Below are 17,681 nucleotides of genomic sequence, written 5' to 3'. Positions count from 1 at the left end.
CCACATGACCTCCTCATTACTGCCTGTCTATACAGACCTCCAGGTCTTCTATGGTTGGTATTGAGATTAAAGGCATATGTCTCCATGCTGGCTGTATCTTTGAACACACAGAGAACCGCCTAGCTCTGCCTCCGAAGTGCTGAGATTAAAGGTGTGCTCCACCACCACCCAGCTTCCTCTATGGCTTGCTATTAGCTCTGACCACCAGGCAATTTTATTTATTAACATACAAATAAAATCACATTTCAGTACAAATAAAATATCACCATGTAATAATAAAACACAAATTTCAAATATTTAAAAATTATTTGCAGAAAAATAATACTGTATAGAATATGTGCAGCTTTGATTCCCAATACTGGGTATTACATACCAGTTGTTTTCTGTGAATCTACACTAAGCTACATCCTTGAAACCAATTTCTTCAATTTAATATCTGTACTCAATATTCATAAAGTGTGTTTCTCCTTGTAAAATTATCAAAAATGTATCACAATGCTTCTGTGGAGCACATAAGGCAGAGGGCTGTCTGTAGTAAAAACATGATAAAACAAAACTAGAAATTATATGATAAATATGTAATAAAATAAATAATTATTTCACTGTAACTCAAGTTTTATCTCTTTCATCTTCTCTAGGCATTCATATTCCTAATGTTTCAACAGCCAAGTTCATTATAAGAAAAGGACATACAGAGACGGCCTCCTTGTGCTCATGAAAACCAGCCCAGGCCTGATCCTGCATCTCAGGCTGAGGAGATCAGCCCTAGATTCCCAGGTCTTCCCATGCAGTGTTCAACACTGAACACAGACCACTAAGAGTTGGGTATGAGAGATTTTCTGTTGTTTTAAAGTTTTAATTAATATATTTTTTAAGAATTTCTTTACCTGAGTACTATAACCATCAATATTCCCACTCAAATTCCCCTCATATCCATCCCTCACTCTATCTCAAATTCATGACTGCTTCATCTTTAATTAATATTTTACATGTGTATGTTTCTGTGTGTATTTAGTCTATTGAGCCTAGTTAGTTGTGTATAAGCACATGAGTTTAGAGCTGACCATTGGGACTGAATAACCTATAAGGGAGCTTGTACTTGAAGGAAACTGATTCTTCCTCTCTCAGCAGTCATTGATTACTTGTAGCTCTTCATTTAGGGGTGAGGACCTGAGAGGTTTCTGGAAATCTAGTAAAGGAAGCAATATTGTCAAGATTTCATGGGTGAAGCATCCCTGTACTGTCTAGAAGATACCATCTTACAGAGACATCTTGGTCCTTGAGACCCTACAATCTTTCTTCCCTCTCTTCCAGGATTTTCTCTGAGCCTTATGTGTAGAGTTAAAATTGAAGACGTATCAAGTGTATTTGGACATCCCAGGGTCACTTTTTCTCTTCATGTTTACCTGATATGGATCTCTGTAGTAGTCTCCACCTTTTTTTTTTTATAAAAGCTTCTTTGATAAGGGAGTGGAATCTTTCAGTTCAGGTTATTATAATAAGTTTTTAAAATACAATTATAAAACATATTTGTTTCTTATAGGCTGGTCACTACTGTAGGTCCAAGTGTTTGTAGCTGGGATGGTGTTTCCCTTTACCCTTTGGTAGTATGCAGTGTATCTCAGTTGGAATAACCAGTGAAAATATGATTTAATTTCAGGCTGACTTTATATGATTGAACCCATTCCCAACACTACTCAGGTAGCCAAGAACATGAGGTTAGATGGACCAGGTGGAAAACAATTTTACTATTTATAGTATGAAGGAGGCATGGGGATGAAAGATTCTGCAAACAACAGGCAGTTGATAAATTTTCAGTTCACATATCCCTGATTCCTTCAACCATCTCTTGTCATAGACTCTTGGAACATGAAAAACTACACAGTTAAGCTGGGCATCAGTCTGATAAATAAAATATTCTGTGGATTAAGGACTCACCATGTTCTGTTCTAATATCACATACCACTTTGTGGAGACAAGCAGGTGGTCCCCTGATTAGCAGGGAACTGTAGCTCTCAGTGCCCAGGTCTCTGTGAATCATGTTGTGCTTCTTCCTGATGATTCCCTTTCTGCCACTGAGTCTTGTTTCAGGAATGTTCTTCCCCTGGTTGACCTCTGTTATCAAGAGTCTGCACATTAACTGGATTACCAGACAGGAGATAACAATATCTTGTACTTTGAATAATTAGAAGGGGGAATCTCTTCTAGACTAAAGTTTTTACCATGTAATAATCTAAAATGTAATAGTACAGTGTTTGTGTTCTAAATGGTTCATCCTGATGTTACAGTTTTGTAAGAAACAGTACATTATTGTAAAACATGTGGACTTTATGAGATATGAATGGAAGGCATTATCAGCTTGGATTATCTTAGGGATGCCTATAAAAGGCAAAGCAAGCTTGTAATATGACATGAATAGCAGATTCCTTAGGATGAGTTGTGGCGCATGTCATGATTGAGAAAATATCTATAGACAGATGAACATATTTTTGCTTACCAAATTCTGGGATTTTAGTAGTATCCATTTGATAGATATCATTTGGTCTCTCTGTGGGTAGAATCTTTGAAGGAAATGGTTTAGTACCCAATTTAAAATAATAAGGGCATTGTAAAACTACAGTTTTTACTGATTCTTGGTTTGTTGAAATTTTGCTGCAGAAATGGACCACGATTTTGAGTTAGATCATGCCAATCAGTGGCCTTTGGACAGATGTAAATAAAGACAGAGGGAAGACCAAAGTATCTTACAAGGTTCCAGGAAATCCTGAATAAACACACATGTAAATGATTAAGAATTGTGAAGGCTTAAAACAAATTATTTCATAATCCTGAAAAAAGTTTCAGATAGTGTTATCAATTGGTGGTATGTATGCTGTTTGTAACATAGGCATGGTAAGGGTAGTAAGACAGAATCAGGGATAATATTGACTAGAGAAGAGTGATGCTTTAGACCTTTATGACTGTATAAAATTCATTCTGTTAGGATGAGCACAAACAAGTATGAAGAACTGAGTGATTTTAAAATGGAAAACCTATGCTAACAATGATGTCATTGCTTGTGCAAAATATTCAGCGTGCAATAACATTGCTAATAAGCATTTAGGTTCTTCTTCTAACATAGTCTTTTCAATGAATTTAAAATATACCAATAGTGAAGAAGAGTTGTGATCAATATGATATAAACATTTGTAGCTAATTCTCATTGAATCTTATCACTACACCAAAGGCCTCTAACCAGCTACTTTTCCTCATAAACAGGTTCAAGTTCCTCAAAGATTTTCATCTAAGGGAGAATCCAGAGGCTCAGGTTGTATTGTAAATGTTAGACTTTATTTAGGTAGAATCAATAGCAGAAGACTCTTTCAACAATGATAAGAAGAAACATCATGCACACGAAAGCATCTAAAAGGTACAACATGTGTGTATGTGAGCTTGGCTTCAACAACCCCCCTTTACAGCAGGCCTTGAATATAGAATGTAGTTAAAGCACTTATATACAGAAATGGAAAATCAAGCACCATAATACACTGAAAAGTTTTCCATACAGAACAAAATTATATATGAGTGAAATGCATGCTACTCCTGATCATGCTGACACTTATACAACTTGATGTGCAGCATATACTTAGGGATTAACACATGTGCCTACATCCACATGTATTTCTGTGCAGGTATACATGGGTCATATACATTGGTATAAGCTTCACCAACTCTTTGGAGCTGGAGGTGGGTTATCTAGCTCCACAGCTGTCATTCACTAAGCTTATAGTAAATAAATTTGTCTTTATAAAGCATTAGTCATGACATTACATAAATAAGATGATGCTGTGCTTGGGGAATCTGGATCCAAACAGAGAAGAAAGAAGTCTAAGGATACAGACAGAAAGTCTAAGGATACTACCTAGAAAGATGCATGGCAAAGGGACTAATAACCTCTTTTAAGTATTTACATACAAATTTACAGCACATCCATGATACAAATGCTGAATTATCAAAACATTATTTTGAATCACAGTCCAAATTTCCCTAAATTCTGTTCACTTCTCAAATGTGAAAATATTTAATGTAGGTAGGAATTTTTCTGTAAGTATTACATTTGTTCCTCTTCCTGGTGCTGTGAGTTTTCTCTCTCAAGTGTATCAAGCTGGATGATTTGGAAAATTCAATTGTATATCACTTGTGGATCCTGTCCATCACTTGTGCTGTCCTTCATAACTCACTTCATCACCAGTGATCACTGCTAAAGCTTGATCTAACAGCCCATGGAGAAAAGACTGTGGTTCATGGAGAAAACCCTTGAATTACAGCTCATTACCCATCCTTGAAATATTTACTCAGCATCACCATGTACATTACAATGAAGAGAAACAAGACCTTAGAACCCTTGAAGTGTGGTTCACTTTTTTGAACTCTGATGAAGTGACTAGATTCTCACTGGGATGAAAGAGCTCTATCCACACAGATGCCAAGATGAAGCAGGGAATGCACATCTGCAGACAGGTTTAATTCTTGAATCTCACCCTCTAACTGACTAACATAGAACAACTCTACCTGTTCTTTCTCAAAAAGGATAAGGTCTTGATCTAAGAAATACTATACCTCATTATTTTGCAAACTATAGAGTTTGTGATTATAAATCCAGGGATATTCACACAACCAACAGTATCACATTAATTCTCATTTGTCCACAGTACACACAGGTTCTCACTGTGAACTGAACCAGATCATCCTCTCCCTGGTGGCATCAGCTCCTGATAAGTGAATTACTAGGAGCAGGGCTGATGGGGAGCAAGGGACTGAGGTGATCATGGCATCTTTATACATGTGATGTCCACTCCTAGGTTCAGTTGTGCTATGGATATTGCTCTGTATGCTGTGTGTTACTCTGATTGATTAATAAATAAAATGCTGATTGGCCAGTAGCCAGGCAGGAAACATAGGAAGGACAAACATAGAGGATAATTCTGGGAAGAGAAGGCAGAGGCAAGAGTGCCAGCCAGACACAGAGGAAGCAAGATGTCAAGGCAGAACTGAGAAAAGGTACCAAGCCACGTGGCTAAACATAAATAAGAATTTAGTATAATGATGGTATACTAAAATCAAATCTCTGACAATCTTGTGGTTGTAACTTAATTGTAAAGAAACAATCTTGTAAGTCAATGACTATGATATGCCAGTTCTTCGGTACTGCCACAGGAGATGGCAGACCAGGTTGCAGGGCTCCCATATCTTCCATAGTGATGTTAACAGCTCTCAAATCCTGTAATAATCTCCATTTTCCTGACTTCTTTTTTATGACAAAAACAGGAGTATTCCATGGGCTGTTGGACTCTTCTATATGCCCCTTTTCTAACTGTTCTGCTACTAGCTGCTCTAGTGCCTGTATTTTTTCTTGTGTAAGGGGCCACTGACTGACCCACACAGGCTGGTCAGACTTCCATTTTATAGGATCTGCATAAATGCTACTCGCAGTGGCCCCTATGAAAAATGTTGATCAGTCTCTGAGTCTACTGATACCAATTGGATATCCAAGTATTCCATTAAGTCTCTACCCCACAAGGTGAAAGGTAAGGAGGGCAGCACATAAGTCTGTATCATGCCTTCCTTAATGTCTGTCTTCCTTTTTAATACTTTTGAGTTTTGCATGACCCCCGAGGCCATTCCTAACCCCATAAGAGAGGATCCTGTTTTATTTATAGGCCATGAGGAAGGCCAATCTTTTCCTGCTATACAGGTTCTGTCAGCTCCAGTGTCCAGAAGGCCCCGAACAGGTTTTCCTTCTAGCTGTATCACTTTAAAGGGTCAATTGCATAGGCTTTGGACCCAAGCCACCAATTCATTAGAATCAGTAGATCCAAATTGACCCTGGCCTCTGTCTCCTTTCATGATTGGAGCAGGCAGATTCACATAAGGTAATAGCATAATCTGAGCTATTCTCTGTCCCTTATGTAACTGTATGATCTCCTTTAATGGTCTGGTCATGACTTTAATGTCCCTCATTGTATCTGCATCAAGAACCCCTGGTAAGACCTCAAAATTTGTGGCTGTGTTAGAGCTCCTTCCTAATATTAGCCCTACCATTTGAGGCGGCAGAGTTCCCACTATTCCAGTAGATATGACTGCAACTCCGTCACAGAGGGACAAGAGTACATCCTCCCTACAGCTCAGATCCAATCCTGCACTCCCTGGGGTTCCTCGTGGCAGATCATAAATTGTAAATTCTGGGGCTTGAGGATTTAAAGCTTGCTTGTCCCGTTGTACAGGATTCAGCTCCCTGTCCTCCAACTTCCCCTCTTTGAGTTCGGGGATAAGGGGAAGTCCCTTGCCTAGTTTTTTGACTGAGGTTCCTCTTTTAGGGAAACCCCCTCTTTAGTGAACTTTGACTTGCACTGATTTCTCCAAAGGTTTCCCTTTTCTACAACGAGGGCAAATCCCCAGAGGAGGCCGGGAAGTTTTTCCCCATGTAGAAGGACATTCTTTCTGCATATGCCCCGATTTTCCACACTTATACCATGTTGGGGACTCATCATCATTACCTCCCCCAAATGCTTTCTTTACATATGCACTGAATCTCTGAACTTTCATGGCTGCAGCGTAGGCCATTCCTTGCCCTATGGCTGGTGAGGCATCCAAACATGCTTTTATGTAGTCCTGTAATGACCCAGTTTTTCTGACAGGCCTAATCAGATCTTTACATAAGGTATTGGCATTTTCCCAAGCCAACTGTTTTAGAAGCATATCTATCCCTTCAGATGGGGGAAGCATCCTATGGATAGGTTCCTCAAGGCGAGAAATAAATGCCTGATAAATTTCCTCATTTCCTTGTATAATCCCAGATAATACAGTTCCCTTGGTCCCTGGAGGAGGTATCCTTCTCCAAGCTTCTAAAACATCTTTGGGGAGAGCAGTTTGAGACTGAGGGGTAGCATAATTTCCTGTCCCTAGAAGCATGTCTAGGGTAGGTTTAGTCCCCTTTTTCTTGGACATAGTAATGATTGCCTCTTTAGATCTGTCCTCATAATCAGTTCTCCAGAGAATATAATCCCCCGGAATTTCTCCCTGCTGGCTACATTTCCTAGGGCAGGATGGTGCTATGCAGCCTGCAGGAAGAGAAAAGACACCAATGATCTTATACATTGCAGATTCAAATATCAGTCTTCAGGTAAACATGTTCAAAAGCCCATGGATATGGATAGCCCTTTTAGATCCTAGGTGTATTGCTAAAGGTCAAGTTGTCAAACTTCCTTATATTACTTATATTTACACCAAATAGATGAGTGCTGCTCCCAGCCTTGATCACACAAGCATTTGTGTGCTGTGTAATGATTAATGCAAGCATTAATGACCTATCAATATTCTGAGAATGAGTAACTGAGTACTCAGCCACAGATGAGTTGTCTGTATTAACCTCACAACAAAGTGGAAGGACTATGATATAAGCGAGATTGGAAAGAATGGAAGGTACAGAATATGAGTTTGCTAAACATGGAATTCTATCTTTAGGACCAGACATGGCCGTGGTACATAGGAACTTACAGCAGCTATAGTTACCAGTGTAAGACCTAAACAGAACAAGCCATTCAAATTACAGCATGGGAGCCTGTGAACTAGCTGATCAGGTAGAGGTATCTACTGCCAAGCCTAGCAATATCAGTTTGATTGCTTGGACACATGTCTTAGGATAGAAGAATTGAATTCCATAAGTTGTCCTCTGAGGACCACACATACACTAGTGCATGTGTGTCCTGTTCTCACCACTAAAGATACTATAACAATTTTAAAAACTATTAAATGGATAGAGAGAAATTACTGAGAATCCATATCAAGCTGAGGATCTATTGGCATTTAATGACTGAAGAGGAAAATATAATCAGTCTTCTTTGGAACATCTCTGGAGGCTGCCTATGCACTAGGGAATAACCCCAGATATGTGTATATAAAAAGAACTGATGGGATTTGCTGTGTTATTAGTTAATGAAACAAAAGAGGTCAGGGATTTGGGAGAGAGACTTATTGGAAGGTTCCATGAAGAACCAGAGGGGCATAGTGGGTGTAGATGTAATCATACTATATTATATATATGAATTAAAATTTCAAAGAATAAAATAGTGAAATGTTAAAATAACAATTTTATAATTTTTTAGAATTTTCATATGAGTGTATTTTGTACACTATATAAATTTCCCCCATAATCTCTACCCTTCATTTTCTTTCCCCTCCTAATTTCCCTTTATTCTACTAGACAATTTCACTTATACATCATCATGTATTTGTATTCCTAGTTGTATACAAGTATGAAATATCTAAGAACTACTAATCATTTAAGGTTTGTGTTTCTGAGACGATCTTAATGAGTACATTTATCTCTAGTTGCATCCATTTTATATAACTGATGTAAGTATCGTATTTCTTGGAAATGAAAAACTTCTGTTGTGTTGTTTATATAAACATGTTTTTATGATTAATTCCTCTGTTGACAGACACATAGTTTATTTCTATAATTTAATTATTGTGATGTTGCTGAAATAACCATTGCTGTGCAAATACTTCTGTAGTGTATTTTCTTTTGGTCATATGGGTGAGTTTCTTAGTATACAATCTGTCGGAAGGGATAATATAATTGCATATATCTGAAGGAGGCTGTAAAGTTCAAACTTAGCAGGTCTTCAATTTCCCATCGCTGACCTTGTCATCACAGCCACCATCTGTACTTCAATCTCAAAACCTTGTAAAAAAAAATGGAGCATCTTTCTCAGGCCTACTGAGAGCTTAGGTCCTGATGTCACATCCTCAGCATATGCACAGGGCTCAGGAAAGGAGCATGTTATACACTTCCTCAGAGAGGATTCAGAATTGGCCCTCAGCTTCTTGCTGCCTAACCTAGGTGTCCTCTGCCTTCTTCTCCCCCTGAACTAGGTCCTTATCTAAGAAGTATCCTGCTCATGAATATGCAAACTACTCGAGACTTTGGTTGTAAATACAAGGATGTGTAATCCCCTCAACAACATATGATCTGTGTCCTCTCCACAGTCACTGAGCACACAAGACCTCACCATGCGATGGAGCTGGATCATCCTCTTCCTCCTGTCAGTAACTACAGGTAAGGGGCTTTCCAGTTCCAAGCCTGAAGAAGGAACATGGACTGAGGTGACAGTGACATCCACTCTGCCTTTCTCTCCACAGGTGTCTACTCTCAGGTCCAGCTGCAGCAGTCTGGGAATGAACTGGAAATCTGGGGCCTCAGTGAAGTTGTCCTGCAAGGCTTCTGGCTACACCTTCACAGACCACTATATGAACTGGTTGAAGCAGATGCCTGGACAGGGACTGGAGTGGAATGCATGGATTATTCCTGGAAGTGGTGATACTGACTACAATCAGAAGTTCCAGAGCAAGGACACACTGACTGCAGACAAATCCTGCAGCACAGCCTACATGGAGCTCAGCATCCTGACCTCTGAGGACTCTGTGGTCTATTACTGTGTGGGACACAGTGTTGCAACCCACATCCTTAGTGTGTCAGAAACCCTGGAGGAGCAGGAAGCTGCCCTGGGACTGAGATGACAGAGAAGATTAGCCTGAAGACTTTCTTAGAAATAACCATACTGAGTGTTCCTTTGTCTGACAATTCACAGTCTTATAGGATCTTTGTACTTTCAAAATACCACTAGTATTAAAGTGAAGTTGATTCAGGATGCCCTTAGAATGAACCATAAACTGACCAGGTGTTTACGATTTACCACCTCCATTAATATGATTTTTTTGGGTTTTTTTCGAGGAAGGGTTTCTTTGTGTAGCTTTGCACCTTTCCTGGAACTCACTTGGTAGACCAAGCTGGCCTCAAACTCACAGAGATCCGCCTGCCTCTGGTCTGGAACTGTTGCTGGAGTAGCTGGGAATGAGTTATAATATCAGTTAGGCCAGTAAAAGACAAATCAACAGCATGTACACAAACAAAACCCTTTCACAGTCCAATTTGTTTTCCCTAAAACAAGAACAGGCAGTTTGTTGCAAGAGTTCTCATAGATTTTGTGTAAGGATCAGTGTCACAGCACACATCTGACCTGTGTCAGAATCCCTGAAGGAGCAGTTAGTGTTGCTGATTTATGACATTTTCCCAGAGGAATGGGCTGCAGAAGTTGTCTGTAACTTCCTTCAGAGGTAAGTTACAGAGAGGACACCCCAGAGATGCCCAGAAACATCTCAGAACTGCATTTTCCTGCATCTTAGATATCTGGACACTGAAGAAACCGTGTGCATCAATCTGTGAGACAATCAGAATGAAGAGATGTGAACCTCTTTCCAGACACAATCTCTTCCCTGTGGAAGGCCTCCAGAATTGTGCAAGTGGTGCTCAGGTCCTCAAGTGGTGTTTAGAAGAGTAAAATACAGCACAGTTACAGTAGGGAGGCTCAAGGGTTAATTATCAGTGCAATCAGTGACCAGCCAGAGAGGTGTAAATAGTCCACAGAGTAAAGAGAGAATCATAAAAAAGCTAGAAATCAATATATGAGGTAAGGAGATATCCTGCTCACTTTCACATTTGTTGCAACAGATATGCACATACTATAATCCCAATATTACTTTACCTCAGGAGAATAAACTACTAGCATCTATTTATATCTCACAGGCCCCAGAATTTTGTGAATGGATTAAATTGTAAGAAGAGAAAATCTCCATACTATTTAGTAGGCATGCATTCCTGTCCATTGTAACCAATGATAGCCATTAGTATCTTATGTACTGAAGTTAAATGCGTCTTTATAGACATTACTTAGCCCAACAGAGATTCTAAAATGCCAAGAAAAAACCATCCAGTACCCTGAATTGTAGGGATAAGTGATAGAAGAGCAGATATGCAACAGACTGGTCCTAAATCCTTTTAGCTTCAACATTAGGTGCATCTGACCCATGAGCTAAAATTAGAGCAAAATATACATGACTAGCATTAATTTATGTAGTGTGCATTTTTGTGTAAATATTTTAGCTATATTTCAGACATTTAAACACACATGTACAGGTAACCCTGCATAGTGATATTTGATTCTCCCATTCCTGGGAGCATATTTCAAATCCATGAAAATGTTCAGCTTCTAAATAGGTTAACTAACACATCCTATCCAGAAATAAGAGGGCTGTGAAATTGGAAAGATATACATGGGGAGATAAAAACTTGTGTATATATATATATATATATATATATATATATATATATATATATATATATATATATATCCTACACCCATGAGGATTCTTGTCAAGGAGATGTCTCTGCCCTAATTCCTTTAAATGTATGCAAATGCAGTGTGGGAAACTGAGTCACACCATATATTTGATTCATTTCTACTTCCTTTTTAATGTTAGTATATTTTCTCATGGTATAATTGTTAACTTTTCTGTGAGTACTACAGTGGGTTATCCTCTTTCTGTTGACCCCTTTATCTGCATGTCTCTGGAATGCATACATGGATACATTGGGGGCTGCATCTAAGTTTATGACTCATTGTGGTTCTCTGACATCAGGTGCTCTGTCCCAGATATAGTCTGAAGAATGTAGTCTCCTGTTGTTCTTTATTGTTGTGACTTTACTACAAGTGGTAATTGCTAGAGCTGTATCCAACTGTCACCAGGAAGGAGGCTGGCATTGAGAGGGGCATTGATGATAGTATGGAAATATCTTAAAATCAAACTCTGATGTATCCAGTCAGCATCTGCAGATTAACAGCAATCATTTCTCTCTGAAGCTAATCTCCTTGAATACTGAAGCTATTGGGATGTGTTACTGCTCAAGAAAGACAGTGTTATACAAGTTTGCACTCCCTCCAACAATAGAGGAGTGTTCCCCTTGCTCCACATCCTCTCCAACATAAGTTATCATCAGTGTTTTTGATCTTATCCATTCTGACAGCTGTAAGATGGAATCTCAGAATTGTTTTGGTTTGCATTTCCCTGATGAATAAGGATGTTGAGCAATTCCTGAAATGTCTCTTGGCCATTTGGGATTCTTCTGTTGAGAATTCTGCTTAGATCTGTAGTTCATTTTTAATTGGATTGTTTGGTATTTTGCTTTCTATTTTCTTGAGTTCTTACATATTTTGGAGATGAGTCCTCTGTCAGATGTGGGCTTGGTGAAGATCTTTTCCCATTCTGTAAGCTTTCATTTTATCTCATTTATTGTGGCCTTTGCCTTACAGAAGCTTCTCAGTTACAGGATGTCCCATTTATTAGTTGTTGCTCTCAGTGTCTGTGCTACTGGTGCTATATTTAGGAAGTGGTTTCCTGTGCCAATGCTTTCTAGGCTACTTCCCACTTTCTCTTCTATCAGGTTCAGTGTAGCAGGATTTATGTTGTGGTCTTTGATCCACTTGGATTTGAGTTTTGTACATAGTGATAGATATTGATCTATTTGCAGTCTTCTACATGTTGACATTCAGTTATGCCAGCACCATTTGTTGAAGATGCTTTCTTTTTTTCTTCTTTTCTTTTTCATTGTACAGTAGTGGCTTCTCTGTAAATTATCAGGTGTTAGCTGGGCGGTGGTGGCACACGCCTTTAATCCCAGCACTCGGGAGGCAGAGCCAGGTGGATCTCTGTGAGTTCGAGGCCAGCCTTGACTACCAAGTGAGTTCCAGGAAAGGCGCAAAGCTACACAGAGAAACCCTGTCTCGAAAAACCAAAAAAAAAAAAAAAAAAATTATCAGATGTTTCCAGGTGTGTGGATTAATGTTAAGGTCTTCAATTTGATTCCTTTGGTCCACATGTTGGTTTTTATGCCAATATCAAGCTGTTTTTTTTACTATGGCTCTATAGTGGAACTTGAACTCAGAGATGGTGATGCCTCCAGACATTCTTTTATTATACAAGATTGTTTTAGATATCCTAAGTTTTCTGCTTTTCCATATGAAGTTGAGTATTGTTCTTTTGAGGTCTGTGAAGAATTGTGTTGAGATTTTAATGGAGATTGCATTGAATCTGTAGATTGCTTTTGGTAAGATTGCCATTTTTATTATGCTGTTTCCACCTGTCCATGAGCATGGGAGATCTTTCCATTATCTGATATCTTCTTCAATTTCTTTCTTCAAAGACTTAAATTGCTTATCATGCAGGTCTTTCACTTGTTAGAGTTACTCCAAGGTATTTTATATTAGTTGTGGCTATTTGTAAAGGGTGATGTGTCTTTTATTCCTTTCTCAGGATAATCATACTACAACTCACAGCTCCAAAGAAGATTGGAAAAAAGTAGGACCATAAAAGGGATACATGGATCACCTTGGGAAGCGGAAACTGAGGATATCCTGATGAGTAAACTGTGGATGAGGGGAGGGCACTAGAGGGTAGGGGATGGGGGATGAGAACACGAGGGAAAGGGATGGTCAATATGGTGGAGGGATGGAGTGGGAGAACAATGAAAGAGATATATTGATAGAAGGAGACATTATGGACTAAAGGAGAAACCTGGTGTTAGGGAAATTCCCAGAGACCAACAAAGATGACCCCAGATTAGATTACCAGTAATAGTGGTGAGGGTTCCTGAACTGGCCTACCCTGGTAAAAACATTGGTGAATACCCTAATAGTCATCATAGAGCCTTCATCCAGTAACTGATGGAAGCAGATGCAGAGATCCACAATCAAGCACCAGTCCGAGAACTGGAAGTCCAGTTGAATAAAGGGAAGCAGGGTTATATGAGCGGGGGGGGGGGGGGGGGGGGGGTCAAGATCATGATGGGGAAATCTACAGAGACAACTGAACCAAGTCAAAGGAACTCATGAACTTTAGGCTGACAGTTATGGAACCTGCTTGGGACCAGACTCGACCCTCTGCATATGGGAGACAGTTGTGTAGCTGGGTCTGTTTGAGGGGCCCTGGCAGTGTGATCAGGATCTATCCCTGGTGCATGAGCTGTCTTTCTGGATCCCATTCCCTATGGTCTGACACCTTGCTCACCCCGGTTAAAACAGAGAGGGGCTTGGTTCTGCTTCAGCTGAACGACCAGGCTTTGCTGTCCCCCATGGGAAAACTTACCCTGTTGGAAGAAGGGATGAGGGGTGGGTCCGGGGGAGAAAGAGGGTGCGAGGAAGGAGGAATGAGGGAGGATCTCTTCTTGGTTCATAAAAGGAATTTCAAAAAATAATTAAAAATAGACCTTGCATCTTCAGTTGTAAGTCATGATAAACCAACCTGTAGGGGAGCTCAGAACCAGCAGGTGGCACAATGGAGCCACGAATCCCCAGTAGAGATGAAGTTGGTGTTCAGGGGACTCCAAGATCTTTCCTCTGTTCTCTCCTGCCCTGTTCTCACCACTAAAGATAGTATAACAATTTTTAAAATTATAACATGGATGGAGAGAAACTCCTAGGACCCACACCAAGGTGAATATCTATTGGCATTTATGATGGATAAGGAAAATACCTATGTGTATATAGATAGCACTGATTGGTTCATTGTGTTATTAGTTAATGAAACAAAAGTGGTCAGGAAGTTGGGAGAGAGACTTATTAGAAGGTCCCAAGAGGACATGTTGGGCACAATTGTTGTAGATATGATCATACTATAATTTTATACATGGGTTAAAATTTCAAAGGATACAAATTATTAAATGTAAAAATAATAATTTTACTTATGTTTAAAATTTTCATACACATGTCTTTTGTACACTGCATATATTTCTCTATAATATCTACCCTTCATTTTCTTTCCCTTCCTATTTTATTTTTATTATACTAGACAATTTCACTTATTCTTCATCATGTATTTGTATTCCTACTTGTATGTAAGTATGAAATATCTAAGAACTACAAATGAGAATCTCATTTAATGTCTGTGCTTCTAAGATGCTCTTGATGAATATCTTTATCTCTAGTTGCATCCCATTTTCTATAACTGATAGTTTCCATATTCCTTGCAGATGGAAGACTTCAGTTGTGTTGTTTATATAAACATGTCTTCTTGATGAAATCCTGTGTTGACAGATACATAATTTATTTCCATAATTTAGTTATTGTGATGTTGCTGCTATATTCATTGTTGTGCAAATATTTATGAAATATGTTTACTTTTGGACATTTGGATGAGTTTTTTGGTATATAATCTGGTGGAATGACAAATATCAATTGCATATATCTCTGAAAGGAGGCTGTAAATTCTCATAACTTAACAGGTTTTAAATTTCCCATCACTATCATCATCATCACAGTCACTAAACTGAAAGCCTTTTCACAAAGTGAAACAACTTTCTCAGGCCTGAAATCTATTGAGAACTTTTGTCCTGATGTTACATCCTCAGTTTCTGCACAGGGATCACAGAAGGAGGATGCTATACATTTCCTCAGAGAGGATTAGGACTTGGCCCTTGGCATCCTGCTGCCTGACCCAGGTGTTCTCTACCTCTTTCTTCTCCAGCAGGACTAGGTCCTTATCTAAGAAGTGCCCTGGTCATGAATATGCAAATTACGTGAGTCCATGGTAGTAAATACTAGGAATTCCACACCCCAGAACAACATATGATCAGTCCTCTCCACAATCACTGAGCACACAGGTCCTCACAATGGGATGGAGCTGGATCATCCTCTTCCTCCTGTCAGTAACTACAGGTAAGGGGCTTTCCAGTTCCAAACCTGAAGAAGGAACAGGGACTGAGGTGACAATGACATCCACTCTGCCTTTCTCTCCACAGGTGTCCACTGCCAGATCCAGCTGCAGCAGTCTGGTCCTGGGCTGGTGAAACCTGGGTCCTCAGTGAAGTTGTCCTGCAAGGCTTCAGGCTACACTTTCACTAGCTATGTTATGCACTGGGTGAAGCAGAGTCCTGGTCAGGGCCTGGAGTGGATTGGATGGATTTATCCTGGAGATGGTGATACTGACTACAATCAGAAGTTCCAGGACAAGGCCATACTGACTGCAGACACATCCTCCAGCACAGCCTACATGGAGCTCAGAAGCCTGAAATCTGAGGACTCTGCTGTCTATTATTGCACAAGAGACACAGTGTTGCAACCCACATCCTGAGTGTGTCAGAAACCCTGGAGGAGCAGGAAGCTGCCATGGGACTGAGATGACAGAGAAGATCAGCCTGGAGACTTGCTCAGAAATAATCATTCTGAGTGTCCCTTTGTCTGTCATTTCACAGCATTATTGGGTGTTTTTCAACTTTTCAAAAGGACCCCTGGGAATAAAGTGATGTTGATTCAGGATGCCCTTAGAGTGCATCATGTCTTGACCAGCTGTTTACCAGTGACCACCTCCATTGACATGATTCTTCTTTTTTTTTTATTTTTTGGTTTTTCGAGACAGGGTTTCTCTGTGTAGCTTTGCGCCTTTCCTGGGACTCACTTGGTAGTCCAGGCTGGCCTGGAACTCACAGAGATCCACCTGGCTCTGCCTCCCGAGTGCTGGGATTAAAGGCGTGCGCCACCAATGCCCCGCTGACATGATTCTTTTTTAAGAAACTAAAATACGACAAGCTGTAGCAATGCATTATGATATAAATATCTCTTAAATCTAGGGCACTGGAACTTTTGATGGAGTAGCTGGGAATAAGCTATAATCTGAATCAGGCCAGTGAAAGACATATCAACAGCATGTGCACAAACAAAGCCCCTTTTAAAGTCCAACTTGGTTTCCCTAAAACAAGCACAGGAAGTTTGTTGGAAAGAGTCCCCATAGATTTTGGTGTAGGTGATTTAACCTCTCCTATGAAACATCATTTAATGTCTTTTTAGTTTTGATACATCTGACCATGAATTGCTTTTGGTAGAAGTAATCAAATCTCTTTTTGTTTTAGGATTAGGGATGGAGCTGACTGTCAGGTGGAGTCACCAGGGTGCGGAGTCTCCTACTTTGACAACAAGCTGGGCTCCTGCTCAGATAGCACTGGGGGAAAAGCAGTGGGATTCCAAGCTGGGAATGTAGAGACCTGATCCTGTCATCAGCAGCCCTGGGTGCTCATTCCCCTGTTTCCCGAAATCCCATTCTCTTTGTCACCACTTCTATTTTGACATAGACTGGACCAGTGAAAATGCATTTTACATTTTGTAGGTATTTTAGAGGGACATTTACTATACTGAGAATGATAAGACAGTTTTAGTTTATATTACTTTAGAGGGAGATTTACTGTACTGAGGATGATTAACAAGTTTGTGTTTATATTATTTTTCAAAGTAACCATTTGCTCAGTCTTGGTGCAGGGAGGAGGGGACCGAACCTGCCTCAACTGAATCTACCAGGCTGGGCTGACTCCCCAAGGGAGACCTTGCCATGGAGGAGGTGGGAATGGGGGGTAGTTGGGGGAAAGGTTGGGGGGGGAGGAGGGAGGACAGGGGAATTTGAGGCTGATATGTAAAATTAAATTAATTATAAAATAAAATTATTTATTTATTTATTTATAAATAAATAAAATGCATAGGAGGCCACAGGGCCCATCCACAATCTGAGCCTTATGCTCCTCTGTGCCTTAATTTTGGCATGCCTTTATCAAATCAGCAATAATATGAGAATTAACAACTTAAGAATGAAACTTTTTACAGTTAAAAATTGCATTTTAATAAGCAGATGGAAGAGAAAAGGTAGAAGCAGTTTCTATATTATCTGCCAGCTGTTCTATAGCTTGTTGCAGAGAATGGACAAAGTCCTTAAGGGCTCTGTAGATTTCTGTCTATAGATGCCTGTGGGAGTGTTAATATGAG

The 17,681-nt window shown here is 39.7% G+C and overlaps 1 pseudogene and 1 gene segment (V, D, J or C); both read left to right on the top strand.

Annotated features, from left to right (window-relative positions):
* Positions 1–9,054: 9,054 nt before the first annotated feature.
* Positions 9,055–9,561, top strand: LOC114686621 (annotated as a pseudogene).
* Positions 9,562–15,483: 5,922 nt separating this feature from the next.
* LOC119089081 lies at positions 15,484–16,005 on the top strand. The segment is given in 2 exon segments: positions 15,484–15,590; positions 15,674–16,005. Coding segments are annotated over 2 exon segments (378 nt in total).
* The last annotated feature ends 1,676 nt before the right edge of the window (positions 16,006–17,681 follow it).

This window comes from Peromyscus leucopus, chromosome 14 (genome assembly GCF_004664715.2).
Source record: "Peromyscus leucopus breed LL Stock chromosome 14, UCI_PerLeu_2.1, whole genome shotgun sequence".
Classification (NCBI taxonomy): domain Eukaryota; kingdom Metazoa; phylum Chordata; class Mammalia; order Rodentia; family Cricetidae; genus Peromyscus; species Peromyscus leucopus.
The sequence above is the reverse complement of the archived record's forward strand: the minus strand, read 5'-3'. Positions and strand labels throughout refer to the sequence as shown.